Below are 26,960 nucleotides of genomic sequence, written 5' to 3'. Positions count from 1 at the left end.
TTTTTTTAAGATTTTATTTATTTATTTGACAGAGAGAGACACAGCGAGAGAGGGAACACAAGCAGGGGGAGTGGGAGAGGGAGAAGCAGGCTTCCCGCTAAGCAGGGAGCCCAATGTGGGGCTCCATCCCAGGACCCTGGGACCATGACCTGAGCCAAAGGCAGACGCTTAACGACTGAGCCACCCAGGCATCCCAAGATAAATGTACTCTCAATCACCTTTATTTTGCCCATCCCTGCACCTTCCTCCCCTCTGGCAACCACCAATTTGCTCTCTATATTTACAAGCCTGTTCTTTTGTTTTTCTTTTTTTTTTTACTTTGTTCATTTGTTTCTTAAAATTTTATGTAAGTGTGAAATTATATGGTATCTGTCTTTCTCTGACTTATTTCATTTAACATTATACTCTCTAGGTCCATCCATATTGTTGCAAATGGCAATATGTCATTCATTTTTAGGGCTAAGTAATATCCTATCCTATTGTATATATATACACCACTTCTTTATCCATTCATCTATGGATGGAAACTGGGGTTGATTGCTTTCATATCTGGCTAGTGTGAATAATGCTGTAATAGACACTTTTTTTTTTTTAAAGATTTTATTTATTTATTTGACAGAGACACAGCGAGAGAGGGAACACAAGCAGGGGGAGTGGGGGAGGGAGAAGCAGGCCACCCACTGAGCAGGGAGCTGGATGCGGGGCTCGATCCCAGGACCCTGAGATCATGACCTGAGCCGAAGGCAGACGCTTAATGACTGAACCACCCAGGCGCTCCTGTAATAGACACTTTTAAAATAAGTGTTTTCATTTTCTTTGGGTAAATACCCAGTGGTGGAATTTCTGGATCATATGGTAATTCTATTTTTAATTTTCTTTAAAGATTTTATTTATTTATTTGAGAGCAAGCACAAGAGAGAGGGAGAGCGCGAGCATGAGCAGGGGTGGGGGGTGGGGTAGGTGCCCTGTGTCAATCCCAGGACACTGAGATCATGACTTGAGCCAAAGGCAGATGCTTAACTGACGGAGCTACCCAGGTGCCCCTCTATTTTTTAATTTTTTAAGGAACCTCCATATTATTTTCCCAGTGGTTGCAACAATTTGCATTTCCACCAACACTGCACAAGTGTTCCTTTTTCTCCACATCCTCTCCAAACTTGATATTTCTTGTCTTTTGATCTAATCCTTCTGATAGATGTCAGGTAACATTTTGAGTTTATTTTTGTGTATGGTGTGAGAAAATGGCCCAGTTTCATTCTTTTGCACGGAGCTATTCAGTTTTTCTAGAACCATTTGTTTTTTTTTTGTTTTTGTTTTTGTTTTTAAAGATTTTATTTATTTGAGGGAGAGAGAGAATGAGAGACAGAGAGCATGAGAGGGAGGAGGGTCAGAGGGAGAAGCAGACTCCCTGCCAAGCAGGGAGCCCGATGCGGGACTCGATCCCGGGACTCCAGGATCATGACCTGAGCCGAAGGCAGTCGCTTAACCAACTGAGCCACCCAGGCGCCCTAGAACCATTTGTTGAGGAGACTTTTTCTCATTGCATATTCTTGTCTCCTTTGTCGAAGATTAATTGACCATATAATTGTGGGTTTATTTCTGGGCTCTCTCTGTGTCCTCTTTTGTGCCAGTACCGTAATGTTTTGATTACTACAGTTTTACAGCATTTCTTCAAATCTAGGATTATGATATCTTCGGTTTTGTTCTTCTTTTTCAAGATTGCTTTGTCTATTCAGGGTCTTTTGTGATTCCATACAAATTTTAGGATTGTTTATTCTAGTTCTGTGAAAAATGTTGGTGCTATTTTGAAAGGAATTGCACTAAATCTGTAAATTGCTTTGGGTGGTATGGACATTTTAACAATATTTGTCCTTCCAATCCATGAGCATGGAATATCTTTCCATTTGTTTGTGTTGTCCTCAATTTCTTTTATCGGTGTTTTATAAAGTTTTCAGAGTACAGGTCTTTGGACCTTTTCGATTAAGTGCATTCCCAGGTATTTTATTGTTTTTGGTATAATTGTAAGTAGAATTCTTTTCTTTTTTTTTTTTTTTAAATATTTCTCACCTCTTTTTTTTATTTTTATTTTTATTTTTTTTAAAGATTTTATTTATTTATTTGAGAGAGAGAGAATGAGAGAGAGCACATGAGAGGGGGGAGGGTCAGCGGGAGAAGCAGACTCCCCGCCGAGCAGGGAGCCCGATGCGGGACTCGATCCAGGGACTCCAGGATCATGACCTGAGCCGAAGGCAGCCGCCCAACCAACTGAGCCACCCAGGCGCCCTAGAATTATTTTCTTAATTTCTCTTTCTGCTACTTCATTTTTTTTGAAGATTTAATTTATTGATTTGAGAGACAGAAGATTGCATGGGGAGAAACAGAGAGGGAGAGAGAGGGACAAGCAGACTCCACGCTGAGCATAAAGCCTGACAGGAGGCCCAATCTCAGGACCCTGAGATCATGCCTGAGCCAAAACCAAGTGTTGGATGCCTTACTGACTGAGCCATCCAGGCGCCCTTCCACTACTTAATTATTAGTGTATAGAAATGCAACAGATTTCTGTAAATCGATTTTGTATCCTGCGACCTTACTGAATTCATTTATCAGTTCTAGTAGTTTTTGGTCTTTAAGGTTTTTTATATATAGTATCATGTCTTCTGCAAACAGTGAAAGTTATACTTCTTCCTTACCAATTTGGATACCTTTTACTACTTTTTCTTGTCTGATTGCTGTGGCTAGGACTTCCAGTACTATGTTGAATAAAAATAGTGAGAGTGGACATCCTTGTCTTGTTCCTGGCCTTAGGGGAAAAGCTCTCAGTTTTTCACCATCGAGTATGGTTATGGCCTTTATTATGTTGAGGTATGTTCCCTCTAAACTTACCTTGCTGAGAGTTTTTATCACGAATCGATGTTGTACTTTGTCAAATGCTTTTTCTGTGTCTATTGAAATGATCATATGGTTCTTATCCTTTCTCTTATTAATGTGATGTATCATGTTGATTGATTTGCAAATATTAAACCACCCTTGCGTCCTGGAAATAAATCCCACTTGATTGTGGTGGATGATTTTTTTAAATTTATTGTTGGATTTGGTTTGCTAATATTTTGTTGAGGATTTTTGCATCTATGTTCATCAGAGATACTGGCCTATAGTTCTCTTTTTATAGTGTCTTTATCTGGTTTTGGTATCAGGGTTATGTTGGCCTCATAGGGTGAATTTGGAAGCTTTCCTTCCTCTTATGTTTTTTGGAATAGTTTGAGAAGAATAGGTATTAACTCCTCTTTAAGTGTTTGGTAGAACTCGGGGCGCCTGGGTGGCTCAGTCATTGGGTGTCTGCCTTCAGCTCAGGTTGTGATCCCAGGGTCCTGGGATCGAGCCCCGTGTTAGGCTCCCTGCTCAGCAGGAAGCCTGCTTCTCCCTCTCCTACTCCCCCTGCTTGTGTTCCCTCTCTCGCTGTCTCTCTCTCTCTGTCAAATAAATAAATAAAATCTTAAAAAAAAAAAAATGGTAGAATTCACCTGTGAAGCCTTCTGGTCCTGGACTTTTGTTTGTTGAGAGTTTTTTGATTACTGATTAAATTTCATTACTGGTAATCAGTCTTCAAATTTTCTATTCCTGATTCAGTTTTGGGAGGTTATATGTTTCTAGGAATTTATCCATTTCTTCTCAGTTGTCCAATTTGTTGCCATATAATTTTTTATAATATTCTCTTACAATCCTTTGTATTTCTGTGGTGTTGGTTGTTATTTCTACTCTTTCATTTGTGATTTTGTTTGAGTTCTCTCTCTCTTTTTTTTTTATGAGTCTGACTAAAGGTTTACCAATTTTGTTGGTCTTTCCAAAGAACCAGCCCCTGGTTTCTTTGATCTGTTCTATTGTTTTTTTAGTTTCTATTTCCTTTCTTTCTGTTCTCATCTTTATTATTTCCTTCCTTCTGCTGGTTTTTGGTTTGTTTCTTTTCCTAGCTTCTTTAGGTGTAAGATTGTTTATTTGAGATCTTTCCTGCTTCTTGAGGTAGGCCTGTATTGCTATAAACTGCCCTCATAGAACAACTTTTGATGCATCCCTAAGATTTTGGACCGTTTTATTTTTATTTTCATTTGTTTCCATGTAATTTTTTATTTCTTCTTTGATTTCTTAAATGACCCACTCATTGTTTAGTAGCATGTTCTTTAATCTCTATGTTATTTGTGGTATTTCCAGATTTTTTCTTGTGGTTGATTTCCAGTTTCATAGCATTGTGTTCAGAAAAGACGCATGGTATGACTTCGATCTTTTTGAATTTATTGAGACTTGTGGCCTAATATGTGATCTGTTCTGGAGAATGTTCCATGTGCACTTGAAAAGAATGTGTATTCTGCTGTTTTAGGATGGAATGTTCAGAATATATCTGTTAAATCCATCTGGTTCAGTGCATCATTCAAAGCGACCGTTTCCTTGTTGATTTCCTGTTTGGATGATCTGTCCTATGATGTAAGTGGGGTGTTAAAGTCCCCTGCTCTTATTGTATTACTATCACTTATTTATGTTTGTTATTAACTATTTTATGTATTTGGGTGCTTCCATGTTGGGTGCATAAATATGTACAATTGTTACAGCTTATTGTTGGATTATCCCCTTTATTATTATATACTGTCCTTCTTTGTCTCTTGTTACAGTCTTTATTTTAAAGGCTAATTTGTCCAGTATAAGTATTGCTACCCTGGCTTTCTTTTCATACCCCTTTGCATGATAAATGCTTTTTCTTCCCTTCACTTTCAATTGTATGTGTCTTTAGGTCTGAGATGAGTCTCTTGTTAGGCAGCATATAGATGGATCTTGTTTTTTTAATCCATTCTCTCACCCTATGTCTTTTGATTGGAGCATTTCATCCATTTACATTCAAAGTAATTATCGATGGATATGTACTTAATGTCATTTTGTTACTTGTTTTATTTTTGTTGTTTTTGTAGTTCTTCTATGTTTCTTCTCTTGCTCTCTTCCCTCACAATTAGTTGGATTTCTTTAGTGATATACTTGGATTCCTTTTTATATTTTTCATTTGTTTTACTGGTTTTTTTTTTAAGATTTTATTTATTTATTTGAGAGAGAGAGAATGAGAGATAGAGAGCACGAGAGGGAAGAGGGTCAGAAGGAGAAGCAGACTCCCTGCTGAGCAGGGAGCCTGATGTGGGACTTGATTCCGGGACTCCAGGATCATGACCTGAGCTGAAGGCAGTTGCTTAACCAACTGAGCCACCCAGGTGCCCTGTTTTACTGGTTTTTGACTTGTGGTTACCATTACGTTTGTATATAACATCTGCATATAGCAGTCTGTATTGAGTTGATGGTTGCTTAGGTTTGAACTCATTCTTTACTCTCCCCACTTCCCATGTTTTAGGTATGTGGTGTCATACTTTACATCTTTTTATTTTGTGAGTCTCTTGACTGATATTTATATATATACTTATTTTTACTGCTTTTGTGCTTCCTACTTTTCTTACTCCTACTTATGGTCTTTCCTTTCCACTCAGAGTCCCCTTTAACATTTCTTGTAGAGCAGGTTTAGTGGTGATGAATTCCTTTAACTTTTGCTTGTCTGGGAACTTCTTTATCTCTCCTTCTATTCTGAATGATGGCCTTGCTGGACAGAATATTCTTGGCTGCAGAGTTTTTCCTCTCAGTACTCTGAATATATCATGCCACCCTTTCTGGCCTGCAAAGTTTCTGTTGAAAAATCAGCTGATAACCTTATGGGGTTTTCCTTGTATATAACTGTTTTCTCTTGCTGTTTTTAAAATTCTCTCTTTCAAGATTATGGATGTTGAAATTGCGGTGGCTGATTCTAAAAGTAGGATAAAGATAGAACGAAGTGTATGTGTGGGGATGGTTGGGGAGGAGTGTATATACAATACAAGAAAGAGAATATGAATCAGTGACAAAAAGGAAAAAATTCTCTAAGAAGAAGAATGATTAAGAACATAAGCAGGATTTGCAACAAAATGAATGGACTTTGAAGGCACTGTGCTAAATAAAATAAGTCAGACAGAGAAAGACAAATACTGTATAATGTCACTGATATGTAGAAACAAACAAACAGAAAAGGAACTCAAAGATACAGAGAGTCAGATTGGTGGTTGCGAGAGGCAGGGATTAAGGGTGGGTGAAATGAGTGAAGATTGTCAAAAGGTACAAACTTCTGGTTATAAAACAAGTAACTCGGGGCACCTGGGTGGCTCAGTTTGCTAGGTGTCTGCCTTCGACTCAGGTCATGGTCCCAGGGTCTTGGGATTGAGCCCCACATTGGGCTCCCTGCTCTGTGGGAAGCCTGCTTCTCCCTCTCCCACCCCCCCTGCTTGTGTTCTCTCTCTGGCTGTCTCTCTCTGTCAAATAAAATCTTAAAAAAAAAAAAAGTAACTCTTGGGATATAATGTACAGCATGGTGACTATAGTTGATAAGACTGTGTTGTGTATTTGCAATTTGCTAAGAGAGTAGATCTTTACAGTTCTCATTACAAGAAAAAAAACGTTTAACTGTGGTGATGGATGTTAACTATACTGATTATGACCATTTTGTTATATATACAAATACTGAATCACTATGTTGTATACCTGAAACTAATGTTACATGTCAATTAGATCTTAATTTAAAAAAACAAACATAAGTACTATCATTTAGCAAGTAGAGAGAGTTAAAAGAACGGGGAAAGAGAGGAGAACCTGGGTAGTTCATTTGGTTGAGCATCCAACTCTTGGTTTTGGCTCAGGTCACGATCTCAGGATCCTGAGATCTCTCACTCTCTCTCTCTCTCTCTAATAAATAAAACCTTTAAGAAAGAGAAGGGGAAAGAGAATAAGGCTTAGGAAGGGAAAATTTGCCAGAACCAGAACTCATAACTTAGAATTACCCTGCCAAATGAAAGATGTACCTTATGCAAAAGGGAAAGATGCCTTGGTTCCATAGAAAACTTTTTAGTTGAGAGTTAAAGTCTTATTGTAATGAAATAATTGGTCCTCAAGCTTCATAAACTCAAGATAGCATGAAAGAAAGCTTAGCTTTCATTATATGTGGCTCTTGAGCTGATTAGGAGTACAGTGTTTTAAAAAGATGAATTGTAGTATTTTATGTGATACAAATCTAATATGTTTCCTTTCCAAAAATTGCCTGTGCTTTTCCCTTTGCCAGATTTATCTTTTCCTTTATTTATTTTTTTTTAAGATTTTATTTATTTATACGAGAGAGTGCAAGAGAGTACAAGCAGGGGGAGCAGCAGAGGGAGAGGGAGAAGCAGGCTCCCACTGAGCAGGGAGCCCGATGCGGGGCTCGATCCCAGGACTCTGGGATCATGACCTAAGCCGAAGGCAGATGCATAACCAGCTGAGCCACCCCAGGCACCCTTATCTCTTCTTTTAAAACATTCTACCTGGAGAACTGGTATACTAAATAAGAATATATAAATCTTTCATTATGACATATGTGAATATATAAATTTTTCACTATAATAAAAATAGCTTTAAATGTATCTGTTTGCAATGACAGATACCAAAAGTTGGCACCTTTTCCCACTCAGATATTACTTTCATTGACACTTCTGTTTAATACTCTTGTCATCCAGCTCTGCAGTTGCTGGAATGTGCTAGTGGACTGTCCCCAAACCCTTTCCGTGCTCTTTTCCCAGGCAGCCTCCCTGGAGTCACAGTTGCTTAATATAGTGACCATCCCAATTAACAATTTTCTAATAAGAAAGTGGTATGTTGAATAAGCAGTCTGGCAAATGTACAATTTGATAGAGATAAACTTTTTTTTAACCTAGAGTTTATATTAAGCCTAGACCTGATGAGAAAGGTGAGGATGTATGCCAAGGGAATGAGAGTTTAATAAGTCAGAGTTGAAGGGACTGAAGGTGGAAGAGTATGTAGTAGGTTCCATATAGCTGGGAAGAGACAATAAGATGACAGAACAAAGACTGCTCAACAAAGGACACGACTGACTCTTTCCTCTTCAACTTTTATCCCTGCCTTTTATTAGCTGTGTGACTTAGCAAGGATTGTTGAGAGAATTAAAAACAGTATTTTGTTATCTTAACTCAAGGTAGGACAAAGCTATGTCTTGAACTTCTTTTGAGTCCTTCATAATATACTGATGAGCACAGAACAGGCATCCAGTAAGTACTGAGTTGATTAAAAGAAGAATTTTGGGGCGCCTAGGTGGCTCAGTTGGTTAAGCGACTGCCTTCGGCTCAGGTCATGATCCTGGAGTCCCGGGATCGAGTCCCGCATCGGGCTCCCTGCTCAGCAGGGAGTCTCCTTCTCCCTCTGACCCTCCCCCCTCTCATGCTCTCTCTATCTCATTCTCTCTCTCAAATAAATAAATAAAATCTTTAAAAAAAAATAAAAATAAAAAAATAAAAGAAGAATTTTGTGTTTACATTTAAGAGAAGCTAATTTTAGAAGTACTTTGCTATCTGTAAGTTGGTAATAAGGGTGAAAAGAACCTGATTATCATCTGAAATTTGTTACATCAATGTAGTTTTATAATTAGATAATATAAACATCCCCAGACATCAATTTATTTATATGATAAAATACCATCTGCTTCAACAGTTTCGCTTCCAGAAGAATTGCTGTTTCAAAAGTTAGTGGTTAATAACAGATCATCTCTGGAGGGTAGAATTATAGGGACCTTTTACTTTCTAGATTAAGTTATTTTCTGTTTGGTGTGCTGTTTTTTTAAAGTATATTACTTTGTAATCAGAAACAAATTTAAGTTGGTATTGGAGATAGATTTTAAAAATAACTGTACTTGGCAGAGATTTGCTGAAGTTCCTGTGTATGTTTATACAGGGAGAGCATGAAGGCAGTGACAAACACTGAAGACAGAGAAATGAGGAGAAAGAAGGAAGAATATTTAACTTTTAGTCCTCTAACAGTTGTAATATTTGTGGTCGTGTGCTGTGTTATGATGGTCTTACTTTATTTCTTCTACAAATGGTTGGGTAAGAAGTCATATTTTATATTTGCTTCTTTCAGCCTACAAGTTTTTTATTTACTTCACTAGATTTAGGTATTATGCCCAGAAAACTTAAGCAAATAATTAAAAAGTGATGATAACTTTTTAAACTGTCAGGAGTGTTGGATCCCCATCACTCTGGGATAAAAAATACTCAGATTAAAAGTATCCTGTGTCTTTGAGATAAGAACAGTTCTTCATGGATGACTTGAAAGAACTGCTGTGGCCCCTAAGTTTCCATCTCTGCAGATAAAGCTGGAGAGCCCAGTATCTAAGCAGCAGACTAAGGACTTCTTGGTGACTATATTTAGTTACACGAAATAGAAGATTATTCACATTACTAATTTATCGCCTCTGCTTAGTCCCAAAGTATGCTTTATTGCTCAGATTTTGTTGGACTTGTGTAAACAGTCAAGATCATACTACATCTAAAGACACACAAGTACTTGCCTGTGGTCTAAATAATAACGGGTACTTTTCCTTTAAGGAGGTAGGGGTAGGAACTGTAAGGGCTTGCCCATCCCCTGGGTGTTCGTGGTCTGAAAGAATGGAAATTTGCTATCTCTGGCCAATGCACAGCACAAAGAGGAGGGAAAAGGGAAGTGTGCCTGGTAGGGAACTAGCAAAAACCCTTTGTAAAAACCACCACAGGCTACAGTGCTTCTTTGGAGAACATTAGCATGATTTTCTGGACTAGAAAACTGAGGCACTCGGGTTAGTTTCAGCTTATTGTCCCAATTTCTCTTGTCCTGTGGCAGCATTAAAAACTAGACCTATGACCTGTATTTCCAATTAGAAAAAAGAATTATTTGAATGCCGCTCATTTCAATCTGTTGCTGGGAGAGTAGATACTAGGATAGTTATTTGTATTACATTGTCATTGTGCAGATAATTTTTCTAATTTAATACTTAGCCTTCAGTTGTTCGTGTCTGACCCTCAGTCAATTAATTAGTGATCTTTGATAGAAAAAAGAGATTCCTTTACCTTACCCTAAAGCATATTTTCATTTTTGGTGAGAAATTTCCTTAAACTTACCGGTATTTGAAAGGTTGACCTTGCTTATAAATGTAATTTTTTGTGTAGAAAGAAATCATTAAACCTCACGGTTATCCTGGGACATGGGAGTTAGTTATGACTCTTACAAAATCTATGTGATATCGCAAGATTTAGTGTACCTCAGATGGTTCCTAATGGCTGAAGTTGCTGCCATTTTTAATATACGAAATATATCAAATTGCTAAGGTTCTCCCTACCATTTTATGTTAAGTCATGCTCAAGAAAGTAACTAAAGATGGTTATATTAACCAGACGCTTTCTCATGCCTAATTATTTTCCTAGTTTACTATGACATTGAATGAAATACCCAAAACTCTGTTAGGGTCTCAAGAACATGCTTTCTACCTAACTTTTAAAACCTGGGTTGGTGACCTTTGGTGGATGACTTACCAAACATAACTTGGCAGTCTTTATCTTTCTTTTACTGCTCACATTACCATATATAACTAGTAATAACAAATAACAAATAATAACAAGGGACTAAAAAAGTAATTTGTCCAAGTTCACCAGTTAGAAAGCGGCCAACAGTTAAAAGCAAGGATATCAGAAAATTTTGGGATGGTATCTGTGTTTCTGAAAAAGGAACAGTTCTGCAGACTCATGAATAAGATCTAAGTTGTCCAGCTGCGGAAATAACAAGATGCCGGATGATTTTTCAGAGTTTTCTGTGACATTTTAAAGGTGCAATAAAAGCTGTATTGATTTAAAAAAGAAGAAGAAAGAAAATGGCTATCCCTGATTTACTATATCTAGAGTACTCTCTTTCACCTACAGAACAGTTACAATTTTCTGAAATTTAGTAGAATTTGAAGAAGTCAGGTAAAATTTGTATTTCCATTGGGAAATTTTGAGAAAGTTAAAATGAATATTTTATTTTAGAGTACAATAATTTCTCCCCCTTTTTAAGAATAAGGAGATCAGATGTAATTTTAAATAATTTTCAAAATATAGCTAAGATAGACAAATATTTGTGAATTTAACTACCTTAGTTTCATATCATAACAGTGGTTTGTTTAAATGGATTTGGTTTTACTACAGGTCAAATAATTAGAGATAAATTCCACCAGAGGAAAATATAGATAGCATAGTTAATGTCTAAGGTAGATGTCAGTTCTCATCCCTAAGCTGCATTTTTAAAAGCGTTTCTACTCCTTCCTTAATTTGCCTGTTCCTTACATTTAAGTACTTATAAGTGCCTACAACTCACTTCATAGACATCTCTAACAGACATGTTAGTTTGAATCATTAAATGATAGAAAATGTAGAGCCAGCTTCAGCCCTTGAGCAATCCTACCAATGTGTAATGGAACTAAAACAACACATAAAATACCCACTTTTCAATAAAACTCAAGATCTAAATATTTTCAGCTTAGTACAATTCAGATCATTATACGGTCACTGCATTGAAAGTATCACGATGCAGTAAGAAAGCTAGATTAATGTTGCTTGTATAAATATTTTCTGATCACATTTCCTTCTGTTCTCATATAATTTAGTGTCTTGTTTTTTTCTAGTTTATGTTATGATAGCAATTTTCTGCATAGCATCAGCAATGAGTCTGTACAACTGTCTTGCTGCACTCATTCATAAGATACCATGTGGACGATGCACGTATGTATCTCTTACAAGTAATCTTAGAACATTGGTATTTGTAATTTAAAACAATACAAGGAAAAGTAGAAGTGGTATTTTAAACCTGTGTAAGCCAGTATACATGTGGCTATTAAAATTTAAATTAATTAAAATTAAATTAATTTAAAAATTCAGTTCCTCATTCTCATTAGCTGCATTTCAAATGCTAAATAACCACATGTAGCTAGTGGCTACTGTACTGGGCAGCACAGATACAGAATATTTTCATCATAGGCAGTTCTATTGAACTGATAAATATTTCTTGATGTATTATTTGTTTTACTTAAATTAGGACTCTTAAGTTGATATTTTAGTAGCCTTCTTGTGACTGTGGTTAACATTTGTCATGTCCCATGTTTAAGTGAACATTATATTTCACCTACAGAGTAAACTGACCTATTTCAATCTATTTTTTAGGATTATGTTTCGTGGCAAAAGCATTGAAGTGAGGCTTATTTTTCTCTCTGGACTATGCATAGCAGTAGCTGTTGTTTGGGCCGTATTTAGAAATGAAGATAGGTATGAGTACTCAGTGTATTTGCTTTTAGATTAAGGATGCATGGTTTTATGTCTTACTTGGTAATTACGCATTATGATTATTATGGATTTCTTTTTGCTTTTATTCCAGAACACCATAGTCTTGAAATAAGCTAAATAAGTACTTAAATAAACAGATCTTGTGCTAATGGATTTAAGGGCATATAGACAAGAAAATATGTATTATGATTTAAACATCTAAGCTGAAATAGGCTTCAAAAATATACTTAATTACATCCACACGATGAAGTACAATGCGGCCATAAAGGGTGAAGAAGATCTCTGTGAATTGATATGCAGTGATTTCTAGGATGTATTTTTAAGTGAAAAAAGATTATATAGAGTATGCTACCTTTTACGTAAGAAAGGAAATATAAGGAAATATACAGGTATCTGTCCATTTGCAGGAAGGATAACCAGAAAAAAATGTTTAACTTCTTAATGGTTTATTAATAAAATTATTAAAGGCCAAAACCACTTGTAGCCTAAAATTTGGAAGCAAAGTTTAATACAATTTTAGGCAGCTTCAGTTGATAATTATGCATATCAGTTCCTGGTAGATTATGTTACATAGCTCTCATTTCCTTTAGATTCCAACTATCTGGACATACGTTAACACCAATATCCTTTGTTATGAGCTACCTTTCCAAAAGAAACATGTATAAGTTCAAAGATTAAAGATAAGTACGTACTATATCCGATGTATGTTCTGAGGTAGCCTTTCAACTTTTCCTTAGTAGAGTAGTGTTCATTATTCTACTAGGACAGCAAATTAATAAATATGGAGTATATGAGAGGTTTTTTGTCATTATACTTGCTGCTTAATAATCAAATAGTCAAATTATAACAATTGAAGATACTATGTTAGTAATCAATTTCTTTTGAGAAGTCCCATCTAAGAATAACTACATAAACCAATAGAGTAACTTCTTTTGATTTTAGGTGGGCTTGGATTTTACAGGATATCTTGGGGATTGCTTTCTGTCTGAATTTAATTAAAACATTGAAGTTACCCAACTTTAAGGTAAAGTATACTGCTTTGCTAGCTAAAATAATTTTTTCTTTTTAAAACAACTTTATTTGAGTATAATTTACATGTAGCAAAATGCACCCATCTTAAGTTTACGGTTTATGAAGTTTTACAAATGAATAACTTTGTAGCCACCATCCCAATCAATTATAGATTTCTCATCTCTTCAAAAGCTCTGTCCTGCCCTTTAGCAGTCAGTCCTAATCACCAGCTGTAGCCAACCACTGATTTGCTAGCTAAAATATTTTTAATCATTTATATAATATGCCAAATTCATAAAATCCTTACAGACAAAATATCAACGAAGAACATTTCTTTGAGTTAGTGATTCCTTTTTTTTTTAAAGAATGGGTTAAACAAGATAAAATTTCTAATGTGATTTGTAGAATAAAACTACAAATAGTGATAACCGTTAAATGCCTTTGAAAAAATAGTGTTCAAATGTAATTTAGCATATTTATTTGTACTTGCAAAACAGTATAATCTCTTAATTTACATGGAAGTTTGACCTTTAAATTTTTTCTTTTTTCAACAGTCATGTGTGATACTTCTAGGCCTTCTCCTCCTCTATGATGTGTTTTTTGTTTTCATAACACCATTCATCACAAAGGTATGATATTTTTGAAATCTGTGAGAAACATGCTAAAAGAAGAGAATCTTAAGCCTGCTCTTAGATAACTGATTTTGCAGATGTTTACCATTAAGTGGGTACTAATTCTCTTTTGAAAATTGTCATTGAAGTTAGCCTTTTAACAGAGGATTTTTTAAGCCTTTAAGTCATTCTGCTAAATGAAAAATGTCTCCTGGCTGATCATGAGAATATCTATAAATGTTCTTCCTATCCATTTTAAAGTAACTTTTCTTTTTTTTTTAAGATTTTATTTATTTATTTGACAGAGAGAGAAAAAGCGAGAGAGAGAACACAAGCAGGGGGAGTGGGAGAGGGAGAAGCAGGCTCCTCACTGAGCAGGGAGCCCAATGTGGGGCTCGATCCCAGGACCCTGGGATCATGACCCGAGCAGAAGGCAGACACTTAACGACTGAGCCACCCAGGCACCCCAACTTTTCTTATTATAAAACAACAAATTTTTGATGTAGACATTATAAACAGCAAAAAGAATGAAAATGCATCCTCGCTACTTTCATTTCTGTACCCCTAGTTTAAGACTAAGAAAGAGCTCCACACTGAAAGTCTGAAGACCTGAAGTGTAGCCCTGTAACCTTCTTATCCTGGCAAGTCACTCAGCGCTTTGTGCTTCCGGTTCCTAATCCATTGTGTGAGGGAGTATTGCTAGCATTCCAGCCTCCCTCTTCCATCAGTAGATTTCTTCTGGTTGGAACCGACAGAATGCAGTCTAAACTTTCTATACCACAAAGGTCCCTTCTCTCCAGCCTGTGTATAGAGGCCAAGGTGGAGCTGGCCTCAGAAGAAACTAGACCCAGGGGCACATACTCTCCCTTTCCACTTCTGTCCATTGTATTCGTTGTCCCAGACTGGCTTTTCTATGAGGTTAGAGTCATAGCAGCTGACAGCTCCTCATTCACCTATCCCCACCCTCACCACTAGCTCTTCCATAAAATGGCGATGCTATTCCCAGAATAAGGGAGAGGTGTTGGGTGAGTTTGGTAGTCCTTCATTATTTACCGTTTTTCTACTTGTCCCTATTTCTGTCTCACGAGTATTTTATTGCTCAGTTCTCCTGCATTCCCCATTTTATGTTGTCTTATTTTGATTCAGTCTTTGATACTATAATTACTGCATTTTTTCCCCATTAGTTCTTTATCTCTTCTTCAGCCCCTACCATGTGTGAAATCACTGTAAAACTGCACTTTTAATATTTGCTATAATGGCATAAACATGTGGCACAAAGATGTGCCCCACTGGGGAGCTAAAGTGCAAGTAGGTAGTTAATGCAGTTAACTGCCCCAAGTAACCAGTCCATTTTACTAGCATCTTTCTGTGCCTCAATGATGAGCCATTTGAGTCATTGACTTCATTGAGCAAAAGTAACCTTTTTAAAGCATAAAATTAGTATTATGGATTATAACCAAAAAAAGTCCGTTAACATCTAAAACTAATGATGTAATGTATGGGGATTAACATAAGAATAAAAAAAAAAAAGTCAGTTAATGAAAGCTTTCTATCTAAAGCCATCCCAGTTTGTGTCAATTTATTTGGTTCAAAAAAATATTTCCGTAAGTCCCTGCAAAGTGGTCTCATAGTGAAAGTAAAGCGTTCTCTGTACAAAACCATGCTCTTAAGTCACCAGATGGTCAGAGCATATGGCCCATATATTACACAGGGCACACAGATACGAACTGTAACTAAACCCTTTAACTTTTTTTCCATTCAGTTTTGTTTGTTTGTTGTTTTTTAGAGGGAGAGAGGTCGGGAGAGGGATGGAGGGAGAGGGAGAGCAAGAATCTTTTTTTTTTTTTTAAGATTTCATTTATTTATTTGTCAGAAAGAGAGAGAGAGCACAAACCGGGGGGAGTGGCAGGCAGAGGGAGAGAGAGAAGCAGGCTTCCTGCTGAGCAAGGAGCACGATGCAGGACTCGGTCCCAGGACCCTGGGATCATGACCTGAGCCGAAGGCAAATGCCTGACCGACTGAGCCACCCAGGTGTCCCAGAGGGAGAGCAAGAATCTTAAGCAGGCTCCATGCCCAGCGCAAGCTTGAGATCATGACCTGAGCCAAAATCGAGTTAGATGGTTAACAGACTGAGCTACCCAGGCGCCCCTCCATTCGGTTTTAACACTAGTATCACTTTATAAATGTTAACTGTGTCTGCCAGCAAACTATTTGCATTCCTTAAACATAAAAAGTTTCAGAATTTTAAAGATACAGGATAATAATAAAGATGTCTTTGAGGCCTCTTTCTTTATTCTCTGCCTAGAGAATTTTTCATCTTCTTTTTTCCATATTTGTTCCCCATGACTAGGAATGTGATTTCTAGTAATCTGATCTGGTAGAAAAGATTAGAAGTGCTCTTTGGAGTTCACTAGTGTAGATTTATTTTAACACCTTCTCAGTCTGGTTTGTTTGTTTTTATTAAGGCTATAGACCTTACTTGAGAAAGTAACTCAAAATGAAAATCATTGGACATTTTTTTTTAAAGATTTTATTTATTGGCTAGAGAGAGAGAGAGAATGAGAGTACAAGCAGGGGGAGTGGCAGGCAGAGGAAGTAGGCTCCCCGCTGAGTAAGGAGCCCGATGCGGGACTCAATCCCAGGACCCTGGGATCTGACCTGAGCCGAAGGCAGACGCTTAACCGACTGAGCCACCCAGGCGTCCCTCATTGGACATTTTAAACGTGTCTTTCAACTCTGGTGTTAGCAGAGTTTTAATGAGTAAGCAGAGGAGGTGGCCACAGGAGTATAGGCAATAAGAACCTGTCTTCAGGGCCGTCGGGATGGTTCAGTCAGTTAAGCCTCCAACTCTTGCTTTCTGGCTTGGGTCATGATCTCAGGGTCGTGAGATCGAGCCCGTGTTGGGCTCCACACTGGGCATGGAGCCTGCCTGGGATTCTCTCTCCCTCTCTCTCTGCTCCCCCGCCCCCCTCTCCCTCTCTCTCTCTACAAAAAAACCCCGAAAAACCTGTCTTCATTTTTTTTCCATCCACCCTTGTAACTTTGGTAGAGTATATTACAAATAGTAGTTACTCAGATGTCTTTGAATGTAGGAGAGGATGTCAGTGATGGCCTTCACTTAAGTGTTTTAAATAACAATTAGAAAACCAAAATGAACTCTGTCTGGAAATTAAATCACATTATGGGAGTTTGCTGTAAGGGATTGTATTTAATATTAGTCTATTTTCCTAAACTCCTGTGACTTAACCCTTCTGTAACCCAAAGTATAACATGAGGGAAAGATTTCTATATCTAGAGATTATCTCCTTTCTACTCAGCTCAGATGTCAGTGAAGTCCTCTTAAAAACACTAAAGTGATTTTTCCTATGCTCCCCACCCACATGGAAAATATTATAGTTACTTGATCAAATTCTCCTTAAATTCAGCATTTATTTATCTTCCCACTACCTGTTTGATGATATATTCGTCATAATGTAAAGCATAGATGGCTGCTCATGTAATCTTCATTTGCTACCTTAAAATGTTTCCCCTTCACAACAGACTTGGCTGTCAGGAAAGAAGTATTAAGGGGCTCCTCACACAGCCCACATAAAAAGACCTTAGCCAGACACAATGGATGAAATTCAGCTAAGGTTAATGTTTTGATTGGGACATAAAAAGCTGGCAGGGCTGAAACTGGACAGGAGACAGGCTACAGAAGCTTCTCAAGTTCTTTAGGGCTGGGTCTTTTCAAGTTTGGCTTCATTGTTATTATGGTGAGTAGCTAGGAGGTCAATTGTATTTTTATTCAAATAAAGTTACCAATATTTATTACAAATCTAAATACAAAAGATTTTAATATTTGTGTCTCTATTCATTGTTACTGCTAAAAATGACTAAGGACACATAGTACATGACATAATGTAACTACAAGCACTTAAAATTTATCATCTATCAGACGAGATCGGGCGCGTTCAGGGTGGAATGGCCGTAGACAAAATTTATCATCTATCAAAAATGCCAGCTATATTGCACAAACAATGACTCATGGGACACTACATCGAAAACTAATGATGTAATGTGTGGTGACTAACATAACAATGAAAAAGTAAAAAAAAATTATAAGCCATAAAAAAGAAAATGCTAGCTATAGTTGTCAGTATAGATCAGTGCCCAGAGCTTCACTTGAATAATGTGTGTATGGTTTATCTGCTAGTTTGTGATCATTGTTGAGCTATAATGAATGGAGCAATATGCTTGATGAATTTTGTTTTAGATGGCCCCAACTTTTGCTGGACTTTTTAAGGAAAACTGTCTACAGCCCATTTTTTAACCAGTTTACTGTAGGCCATTACCCAGGGGGTCAAATCATTCTTAAATACTGGTAGATTGTTCTCTTTAAATGATTGGGCAATTTCTTTCATCTTCTTCCTCAATTTTAGAATGGCGAGAGTATCATGGTTGAACTTGCAGCTGGACCTTTTGGAAATAATGAAAAGGTAGGGATGGCAATTAACTAGAGATGGCTACCAGTATATATATGTGTGTCCAGTTAATAATTTTGCCTTCCTGTGTAATTCATTGGTCATGTAGTGCATGTTAAGGTATTGTAAAACTTTATTTCTCACAAAATATAGCCCTTTTCTTAGTTATTCTAAATTATTAAATACCTATTGACTTGGGTTTCATCCTAGAATGATGGAAACTTGGTGGAAGCCACTGCTCAACCCTCAGCTCCCCATGAGAAAGTAAGGATTGTATTTCAGATATGTTCATTGGACTTTAAATCATACCCTCTGAGACAAGACTCTTCTTTGGGGGAAAAAAATCCAGATTTAAAAAAAAATCTCTTTCAAGGCCTAAGTCCTATTTTTGGTAAAAAGGAAAGAAAAAATAAATAAATAAAGGTTAGATGTGGGGATACTGGATTAATACTGTTAACCCTGATGTGTGTTGGGTTTCATTTTTCCGAAACTGTGTATCTATTTCTTTCAAGCTCTCTGTGCATTCAGAGTATATGTGTGTGTAGTTTATGTTCTCTGATTTCAGTTTCTTCTGTCTATTTAAAAATGTTAAAACAATTACTCTAATATCAATCCTTCCCTCTCTAAGAGATACGGGTAAAGATTCCTAAGAGGTTTATTAGTGCCCTTTTTTTTTTTTTCCCATAATTACAGTTACCAGTAGTCATCAGGGTACCAAAGCTGGCCTATTTCTCAGTAATGAGTGTGTGCCTCATGCCAGTTTCAATACTGGGTTTTGGAGACATTATTGTACCAGGTAAGCAATTGTTTTTAACAATTCAGTAAAAATATACTGATGGTTTAAAATTGCCAAATGTTTAGTATCTATTAAAAGTTAACTTATTCTGTGTTAAGTACTTGTGGCTATTGCTAGAGCTGCGATCAGTGACCAAAATAGAAAGAAAGCATTTCGAGGGGTAGAAGATAAAGCCCAAATGGTAACAACCAAAGTATATCTCCCATGGCTCGGAAGGTGTCTTAGAGGAAGCACCTAGGATCAGTTTGACCTACTGCCCCAAGAAAGTATATAACAAAACTCTTTAAAAGTTGAATTTAACAATACCAAATGTATTGCAGTTTCTATGACTTCTATTTTAAAATAATAGTTATGTGTTATGAAAAGTGGTCTAGGAATACCAGGCAAGGTCATGATCAAGAGAAGAAACAGAACACCAGCTTCTGGGGCATTATAATACAAAAAATATAGCATATGGTGTATCTTCTCTGCATTATTCTCACTGGGCTACCTATAGAATAAACTTAATCCCAGCCCAGGAATAATATAACTTAGAAGTAATAACTAGTCTTTCTTAATCAGCTGAGAGTTTGTCCTTCACTTTTCTTACAGTCTGTCTGTACTAACTGCCTGCAAAGGGGTAAAAAGTATAGGCTGTTCTGCAAAAGCCCTTTCATTTACATAGTAAGGCCAGGTAGAGACAGAGAAGCCAACAGCTCTGCCTTGTGAGTTGGCATGGCAAAGTCCAGTGTAGCAACTCTCTTAGTTCATTTTCTAGGATAGATCACGAGTTAGGCCACAGAGCAAATCTAAGCAAATTTAAGAAGATCGAAATTACATACCAAGTATATTTTTTGACCACAATGGTATGAAACTAGAAATCAATAACAGGAGGAAAACTGGAAAATTCACAAGTACAGAGAAATCAAACAAAATAGTTTTGAACAACGAGTACATCAAAGAAAAAATTAAAATAGAAATTTAAAAATACCTTGAGAAGAATGAAAAGAGAAACAACATCCCAAAACTTATGGGATGCAACAAAAGCAGTTCTAAGAGGAACGTTTATAGTGATAACCACATACATCGAGAAAATAGAAAAGCAGATAAGCACCCTAACTTTATATATAGGGAACTGGAAAAAGAAAAACCAACTAAGCCCAAAGTTAGCAGAAAGAGGGAAATAATAGACTACAGCAGAAATAGAGAACAGGAAAACAGTAGAAAAGATGAATAAAACTAAGAGGTGGTTTTTTATTTTATTTTTAGATTTTTTAAAATGTATTTATTAGAGAGAGCAAGAGAGAGAACACGAGAGGGGGAAGAGCAGAGAGAGGGGGAGAAGCAGACTCCCTGCTGAGCAGGGAGCCCGACTCAGAGCTCGATCCTGGGACTCAGGGATCATGACCTGAGCCGAAGGCAGACGCTTAACCAACTGAGCCACCCAGGTGCCCAAGAATTGGTTTTTTAAAAAGATAAAAATGACAAACCTTCGGGCGCCTGGGTGGCTCAGATGGTTAAGCCTCTGCCTTCGGCCTCTGCACCTCCCCCTGCTCATGCTCTCCCTCTCTCTCTGTCTCAAATGAATAAATAAATAAAAAAAACCTTAGAAATGACAAACCTGCAACTACACTAACCAAGGAAAAAAGAGAGAACCCAAATCAATAAAATCATAAATGAAAGAGGAGACATTATAACCACAAAAATATAAAAAAAATTTCTCTGTGTCATGGAATATTAAGCAGCCAATAAAAATTCATGCTTTTAAAGACTGTTTAAGGGTTTGGGAAAATGTTTAAAAATGGCATTAAGTTAAAAAATCATATAAAATTTTGTCCAGAATTTGAGGTACCTTAATGTTCTCACGATGCAATAATGAATGTTAAATACAATATAGCATGTAGTGTTGCCATAATTAATAGTTGAATTGTATTGCTGTTACTGTTTTAAGAAAATAATGTGTTTGGTGGTTTTTTGTTTTGTTTTGTTTTGTTTTTTTAGGCCTGTTGGTTGCATACTGTAGAAGATTTGATGTTCAGACTGGTTCTTCTTCTATATACTATGTTTCCTCCACAATTGGTAAATTTTTGTTTTGTTTTTCTATTATGTTGAATTGTATTGTCTATGGGAAAAGGTCGAGGTCTAAAAATACGGAGTCCTGGATTCTAATTCTTCATCATTAATTAATAAGACAAGTTTTCCCATCAAAAAGGAATAATACTTTACTATCTATATCATAAGTTTTTGAGGTTTAAAAAATTATATGTGAAAGAAAATCATTAGATTTTATGTCTTAAATGCTTATTAGAGCATCTGGCACACAAGTAGACAATAAATTGTATAATATTAGATTTTCTTAAAATACTATATGAATGACAATGTATTTATATAAATGAATTTATGGCACAATAACATCTCACCTGCGACAGCAGAAGTAGTTGTCATTTATCCCTCTATTTCTGTTACTGAGAACAGACAAGAACAGGAAGCAAGCCAAAAAATACTTTACTTCTAAACATATCAAACAGATATCTCGAAGTCCATACACCAGAGTTCTTTATTCCTAGGTAAGTGGCCTGCTTCAGAGCCATTTAGATACTGTTCTGGCAAGGTTTACAATTCCACAGTGGAGTTAAATGCGGTAAATTAAAAGTGTATGCTAGCAGTAGAGAAGACTATTACTAGGAATAGATACCCGACAGCAAGAACAGCTAAGTGAGTGAAAAGATGATAAAAAGAAAAAAAAAACTATAAAGAAATAAGAAAAGCAGTTCGAGGCTATTGAAAATGGTATTGTCTGAGGGCATAAATGTATTAAAGTCCAGCACCAGTCAGTGTGGTAGAATACAAGAACACTCAATGCAAAGGCAGGTAAGAAGGCTCTCTGTCCATTGTGCTGTATAACTTCGGGCAGTTCACATAACTTCCCTAGTCCTCCATTGCCTCGTCCATAAAGTCAGGAGGTAAACTGACCTGTCTATAAAGGCTCTGCTAGCTCCAGTATTCTGAGATCCTGTGTTCATGGTGAGACGCTGAGTCATTAAGGAAAGATCAGATGATGTTTGGTATGCACTTGTTGAAGAAGTCCAGGAAGTATATAATCAAAATGAGGAAGATTTTCCAAAGCAAGTTTTAGTACCTACAGGTACATATTTTAGTTATCTAAAATGTGCAACAACTCAACATCCTTAACAGTGACAGATAATGGAGACTTCTTTGAATTATTAGCTTTGTCAATGATTAATGATGAGGGTAATTATAATTGAAATACTAACCAGTTTTCAAACTTTCACAAGCAGTGAGGTATGTATGTCTCTCCTAATGGCTGTCTAGGAAAATAAAATCAGGAAAAATGTGGGCAACCCCCTCGGGTCCCCTCCCTCCTTGGGAGCTTTGTATTATCACTTTGCTATTGCTCAATAAACCTTGCTTTGCTGCCCACCCCAAAAAAATCAGGGAAAAAGTCATAGGACAAAAATGTCCTCAGAAATATTTGAAAACCACCACTTCAGTAAGGGAGTCAAAATCCACTTTGGTAGCATGTAGAGATGACTGATAGTCGGTGTTCTTCTTACAGCCTATGCGGTTGGCATGATACTCACATTCGTTGTTCTGGTGCTGATGAAGAAGGGGCAGCCTGCTCTCCTCTATTTAGTTCCTTGCACGCTTGTTACTGCCTCAATTGTTGCTTGGAGACGTAAGGAAATGAAAAAGTTCTGGAAAGGTAGCGGCTATCAGGTATGTGCTTCTATCTCAGTTACTGAGTTATGACGTAATTTAGTGACTAACTTTGGCTGGGAATCGCCTTATATATATCAAAGCTTTTATGTGCCCCAAAGTTTCCTTGCATCTGTTAGGATATTCCAGGTTTTTTCCACCATTACCACCTTACTGTCTACCTGCTGCTCAGTAGTTCTCATCCCTGCTACATACACTTGGTTGCCAAAACCCTGGTGACTCAAGCTAAAACTACCAAGAATAGTGGGAGGGCAACAGGGAAAACCAAAACAGCATTTCAACATGAGTTTTCAAATCCACACAAAAGTAGACTTCGTGAAAAATAATACTATGTTAAGTACTGAGTTTTTGAGACTGATATTAGCTCTATATTATAGTAAGAGTTCCTGAGGTTTTGCAGATATAAAATGTGTACTTTCTTCAGCACTTAAATGGGTCTACCTAAATTAAATAGGGTACCCATTTCAGATTTAAATGGATCAAAAATGACTTCCCTGGAACAGAGAAAATCATGATATCAGAATCTATTATGTTTGAGTTTTTTCTTCATTGAAGTTAAACCCCTTTCTTCTTTTCCTAAATGTTCTTGGTATTCCAGTAAAGCTTGTTTCCATTGAAATTAAAGAGGGTTAGGAAACTCTAGCCGATTAAAGGTCAGGGCCGTGGCACCGACCCCTTCATGAGGCAGTTAGCTCTGCTTTGCCCTATTACAACAAACTCCCCTCCTCCATCTGCCCTCATACATGCGTGTTAGTGGCCACATGAACAAAAATACAAGTACTTTGGGTGGAAGCCTGCAATTCTGCTAGTAGATAAACAGTTCAAAGTTCATATCCACTTTGTGGTTGGTCTGTAGCATCATCTTTATTTAACAAGAGATGATTAACTTATTAAGTTAGACTATATTTGGAAGAAGCACTGGTCTAGAATTATTTTGGGTAAATCTTATAATTCCTTTGAAATTTGGTTAAGATGATAATATCTGCCTTGTCTACTTCACAATGCCATTGTCTCAACTTATATTTATGCACAAAGAATTATGGCCACAAGGCCCATAACTAAACTAGTAAGATAGCTTGTAACTTTTACATGAAGAGGACACCCACGTAGAGATTTTTATTTTTATAGATTTGTCCTACAACATATACTGTTAGCCTTTGAAAGTCACAACCCAAAAAGTGCTCTTCATAATCATTTTCTTAAAACAGTTTCATATTTCTTCATTTAGTAAATGTTAATTGAGCAGCTCTATGAGCCAGGTGCTATTTTAGGTGCTGTTGATAGAAGATGAATAAGTTAGTAACAGGCCTACTCTCATGGCCTCTTGAAAGTTAGAGTCTAGTAGAGAATGCAGATAGTCACTAACAAAGTGTGTTAACTGTATTTCTTAGTCATGGTAGGGTGCCATGAAAGCTAGCAGTCGGACACCCAGTGCTTGTCGTTTTGTGACAGTCAAAGGTGATTTAGGGAAGGCTTTTTTTTTTTTTTTTTACGATTTTTATTTATTTGAGAGAGAGAGAATGAGTGGGGGAGGGACAGAGGGAGAAGCAGAGGGAGACTCCGCACTGAGCAGGGAGCCCCATGTGGGGCTTGATCCCAGGGGGGAGCCCTGGGATCATGACCTGAGCTGAAGGCAGACACTGAACCGACTGAGCCACCCAGGCAGTCCTTAGGGAAGGCTTCTTAAAGAATGTTAAATTTATGTTGAAACTTTAAGACTGAGCCATGTGTTCCATATGGAGGGAACTATGTCTTGAAAGGCTCAGAGGGAAGAGAGCATGGCACATTCTAGGAACTGAATGAAGTTTAGGATGACTATAATATTGAGTAACAGCAGGAAATGAAAAATGGAGAAGGAAGCAAGGGTAAGAGCCTATAGGGTCTTGGAAGCTAAAGACCATTGAAGAGGTCTTTGAACTCTATCTTGAGAGCATCGGAGACCATTTAAGCGTTTTAAGAAATCTGCAAAATGGACTGAAGAAGGGAGCAAAACTTAAAGCACCTATTACAATGAGAAGCAATAGTAGCCAGAATTAATAAGGTAGTGAGATCGAAAGAGGACAAAGTCAAGAGAAATTTAGAGGCATAATTAATGGAACATGGTAATAGTGTCAGTATAGGGAGAGAAGGAAGTGGAGTCCAGGATTTCTGCCTTAGGTAACTGGGTGGGTAGGAAGTGATACCATTCACAAGTTTAAAGAAGAAGAAGATGAATTCAATGAAGTACCTGTAGGACCAACAGGAAGAGAGAGAAATAAGCAGTTGAATAAATGTCTCCTTATGTCCAGAAAACAGACCTAGCTAGAGAAAGAAATTTGGAAGCATCATTAGCATACTCCATGAGTAAGAACGTAGAGGGAGAAGAGAAAACTCAGGACAGAACTGTGAGCAAGAGGTTTTTACAATTAGATGCACTTATCTGATTCACCAATTATGAGGTAAATTAGGACAGGGAAGATGAGCAACATAGGGAAATTTTGTTTGGGGTCAGTATTAAATCGTTTTTCAGGTTAGCAGGACTGTCAGTGAGAGTACACATACTGTCTTACAGGATTAAGTATGTTTCTTGTTATTTTCATCACCAGCATTTTTACTTATAAAATTTTTCTTCCCCTTTAATACAGCTTATAAAGCATTTTATTTATTTTTTATTTTTTATTTTTTTTTGAGTAGGCCCATGACCAGCACAGAGCCCAATGTGGGGCTTGAACTCAGGACTCTGAGATCAAGACCTGAGCGAAGATCAAGAGTCAGAGGCTTAACCAACTGACCCTCCCAGGCACCCCAGCAATGTGTGCTTATTGAGGCGCCTGGGTAGCTCAGTTGGTTAGGCTTCGGACTGTTGATTTCTGTGCAGGTTGTGATCTCGGGGTCATGAGATCCAGCCCCCCTGTTGGGCTCTGTGCTGGGCGCAGAGCCTGCTTGAGATTTTTTCCTCTCCCTCTGCCCCTCTCCCACTGCACGCACATTCTCAAAGAAAAAAAAAAAAGGGCGCCTGGGTGGCTCAGTCATTAAGCATCTGCCTTCAGCTCTGGTCATGATCCCAGGGTCCTGGGATCAAGCCCCGCATCGGGCTCCCTGCTCCGCGGGAGGCCTGCTTCTCCCTCTCCCACTCCCCCTGCTTGTGTTCCCTCTGTCTCTGTGTCTGTCTAATAAATAAATAAAATCTTTAAAAAAAGAAAAAAAAAGTGTTTACTACAGAAGATTTTGAAAATGTAGAAAAATAGAAGAAAATTAAGTCCACCTATAATTCCACCATCTAGAGGTAGCCACTCTTAGGATTTAATCACTTAAATCCCCTTCTGGGCCTTCCTAGGTAAATGATACCATACTCTAAAGAGTTCTCTCTTTTGCTTTCTCACTGCATGTTTTGTGTTATTTCATTTTTAAATTTCTTGTAAAAAGTCATTTTAATGCCTGTGCAATATTCTCATACACATGTGCTGTATTTTACCATTTCCTTTGACCCAGTAATTTCTCTTCAGGGGATTGTCCAGAAAGTGATTAAAAATTTGGGCAAAATTGATGTGAAAAGATGTTCATTAAAGTACTTCTGATTATCTTTGATTTATTTTAATGTCTCATAGGTTAACATTTTTAGTGGCAGTTAATGAACTAAAACTTTTACATATGCCCTAACCCTGTTTTTACTTTATTTTCCTTTTTGTGTTTTAATTACAAAGTAATGCATATTTACATTCTTTAAACAATACAAAAGTGCCTAAAGTAAACACAGAAAGTCCTTTGCAAACTATTCCACATGTCCCCACCTCCCTTTAGGGGCAACTACTTTTTTTTTTTTTAAGATTTTATTTATTTGACAGAGAGAGAGAGACAGTGAGAGCAGGAACACAAGCAAGGGGAGTGGGAGAGGGAGAGGGAGAGGCAGGCCTTCCGCAGAGCAGGGAGCCTGATGCGGGGCTCAATTCCAGGACCCTGGGATCATGACCTGAGCCGAAGGCAGACGCTTAACCAACTGAGCCACCCAGGCACCCCAAGGGGCAACTACTTTGAACAGTTTGTGTGGAGATCTTTTTATGCCAATTCACACTATAAAAATATTTAAAGATGTTGTAGACGTAAATGTAGTAACATTGTGTTTCTTTGGAAATATCCAAAGCTCATTTTCTCTCTCGTTTATTAT

General features: G+C 37.3%; 1 protein-coding gene across 2 annotated transcripts in view; it reads left to right on the top strand.

Annotated features, from left to right (window-relative positions):
• SPPL2A (signal peptide peptidase like 2A) overlaps positions 1–26,960 on the top strand; it is a 51,189-nt gene that overhangs the window by 17,776 nt on the left and 6,453 nt on the right. The window contains exons 6-15 of one of the 2 annotated variants that reach the window (XM_081831072.1): positions 8,827–8,978; positions 11,564–11,660; positions 12,099–12,200; positions 13,161–13,242; positions 13,784–13,858; positions 18,262–18,318; positions 18,514–18,567; positions 18,997–19,099; positions 21,080–21,157; positions 22,656–22,816. In XM_081831072.1, coding sequence (XP_081687198.1) covers positions 8,827–8,978; positions 11,564–11,660; positions 12,099–12,200; positions 13,161–13,242; positions 13,784–13,858; positions 18,262–18,318; positions 18,514–18,567; positions 18,997–19,099; positions 21,080–21,157; positions 22,656–22,816 — 961 coding nt within the window. The remainder of the gene's footprint in view (positions 1–8,826; positions 8,979–11,563; positions 11,661–12,098; positions 12,201–13,160; positions 13,243–13,783; positions 13,859–18,261; positions 18,319–18,513; positions 18,568–18,996; positions 19,100–21,079; positions 21,158–22,655; positions 22,817–26,960) is intronic. The other variant, XM_006741199.3, reaches the window with a different exon arrangement.

The sequence above is a fragment of the Leptonychotes weddellii genome, chromosome 9, assembly GCF_054177405.1.
Source record: "Leptonychotes weddellii isolate Sample4059 chromosome 9, ASM5417740v2, whole genome shotgun sequence".
In the NCBI taxonomy this organism is placed as follows: Eukaryota; Metazoa; Chordata; class Mammalia; order Carnivora; family Phocidae; genus Leptonychotes; species Leptonychotes weddellii.
This window is presented reverse-complemented; position numbering and strand designations above follow the sequence as displayed.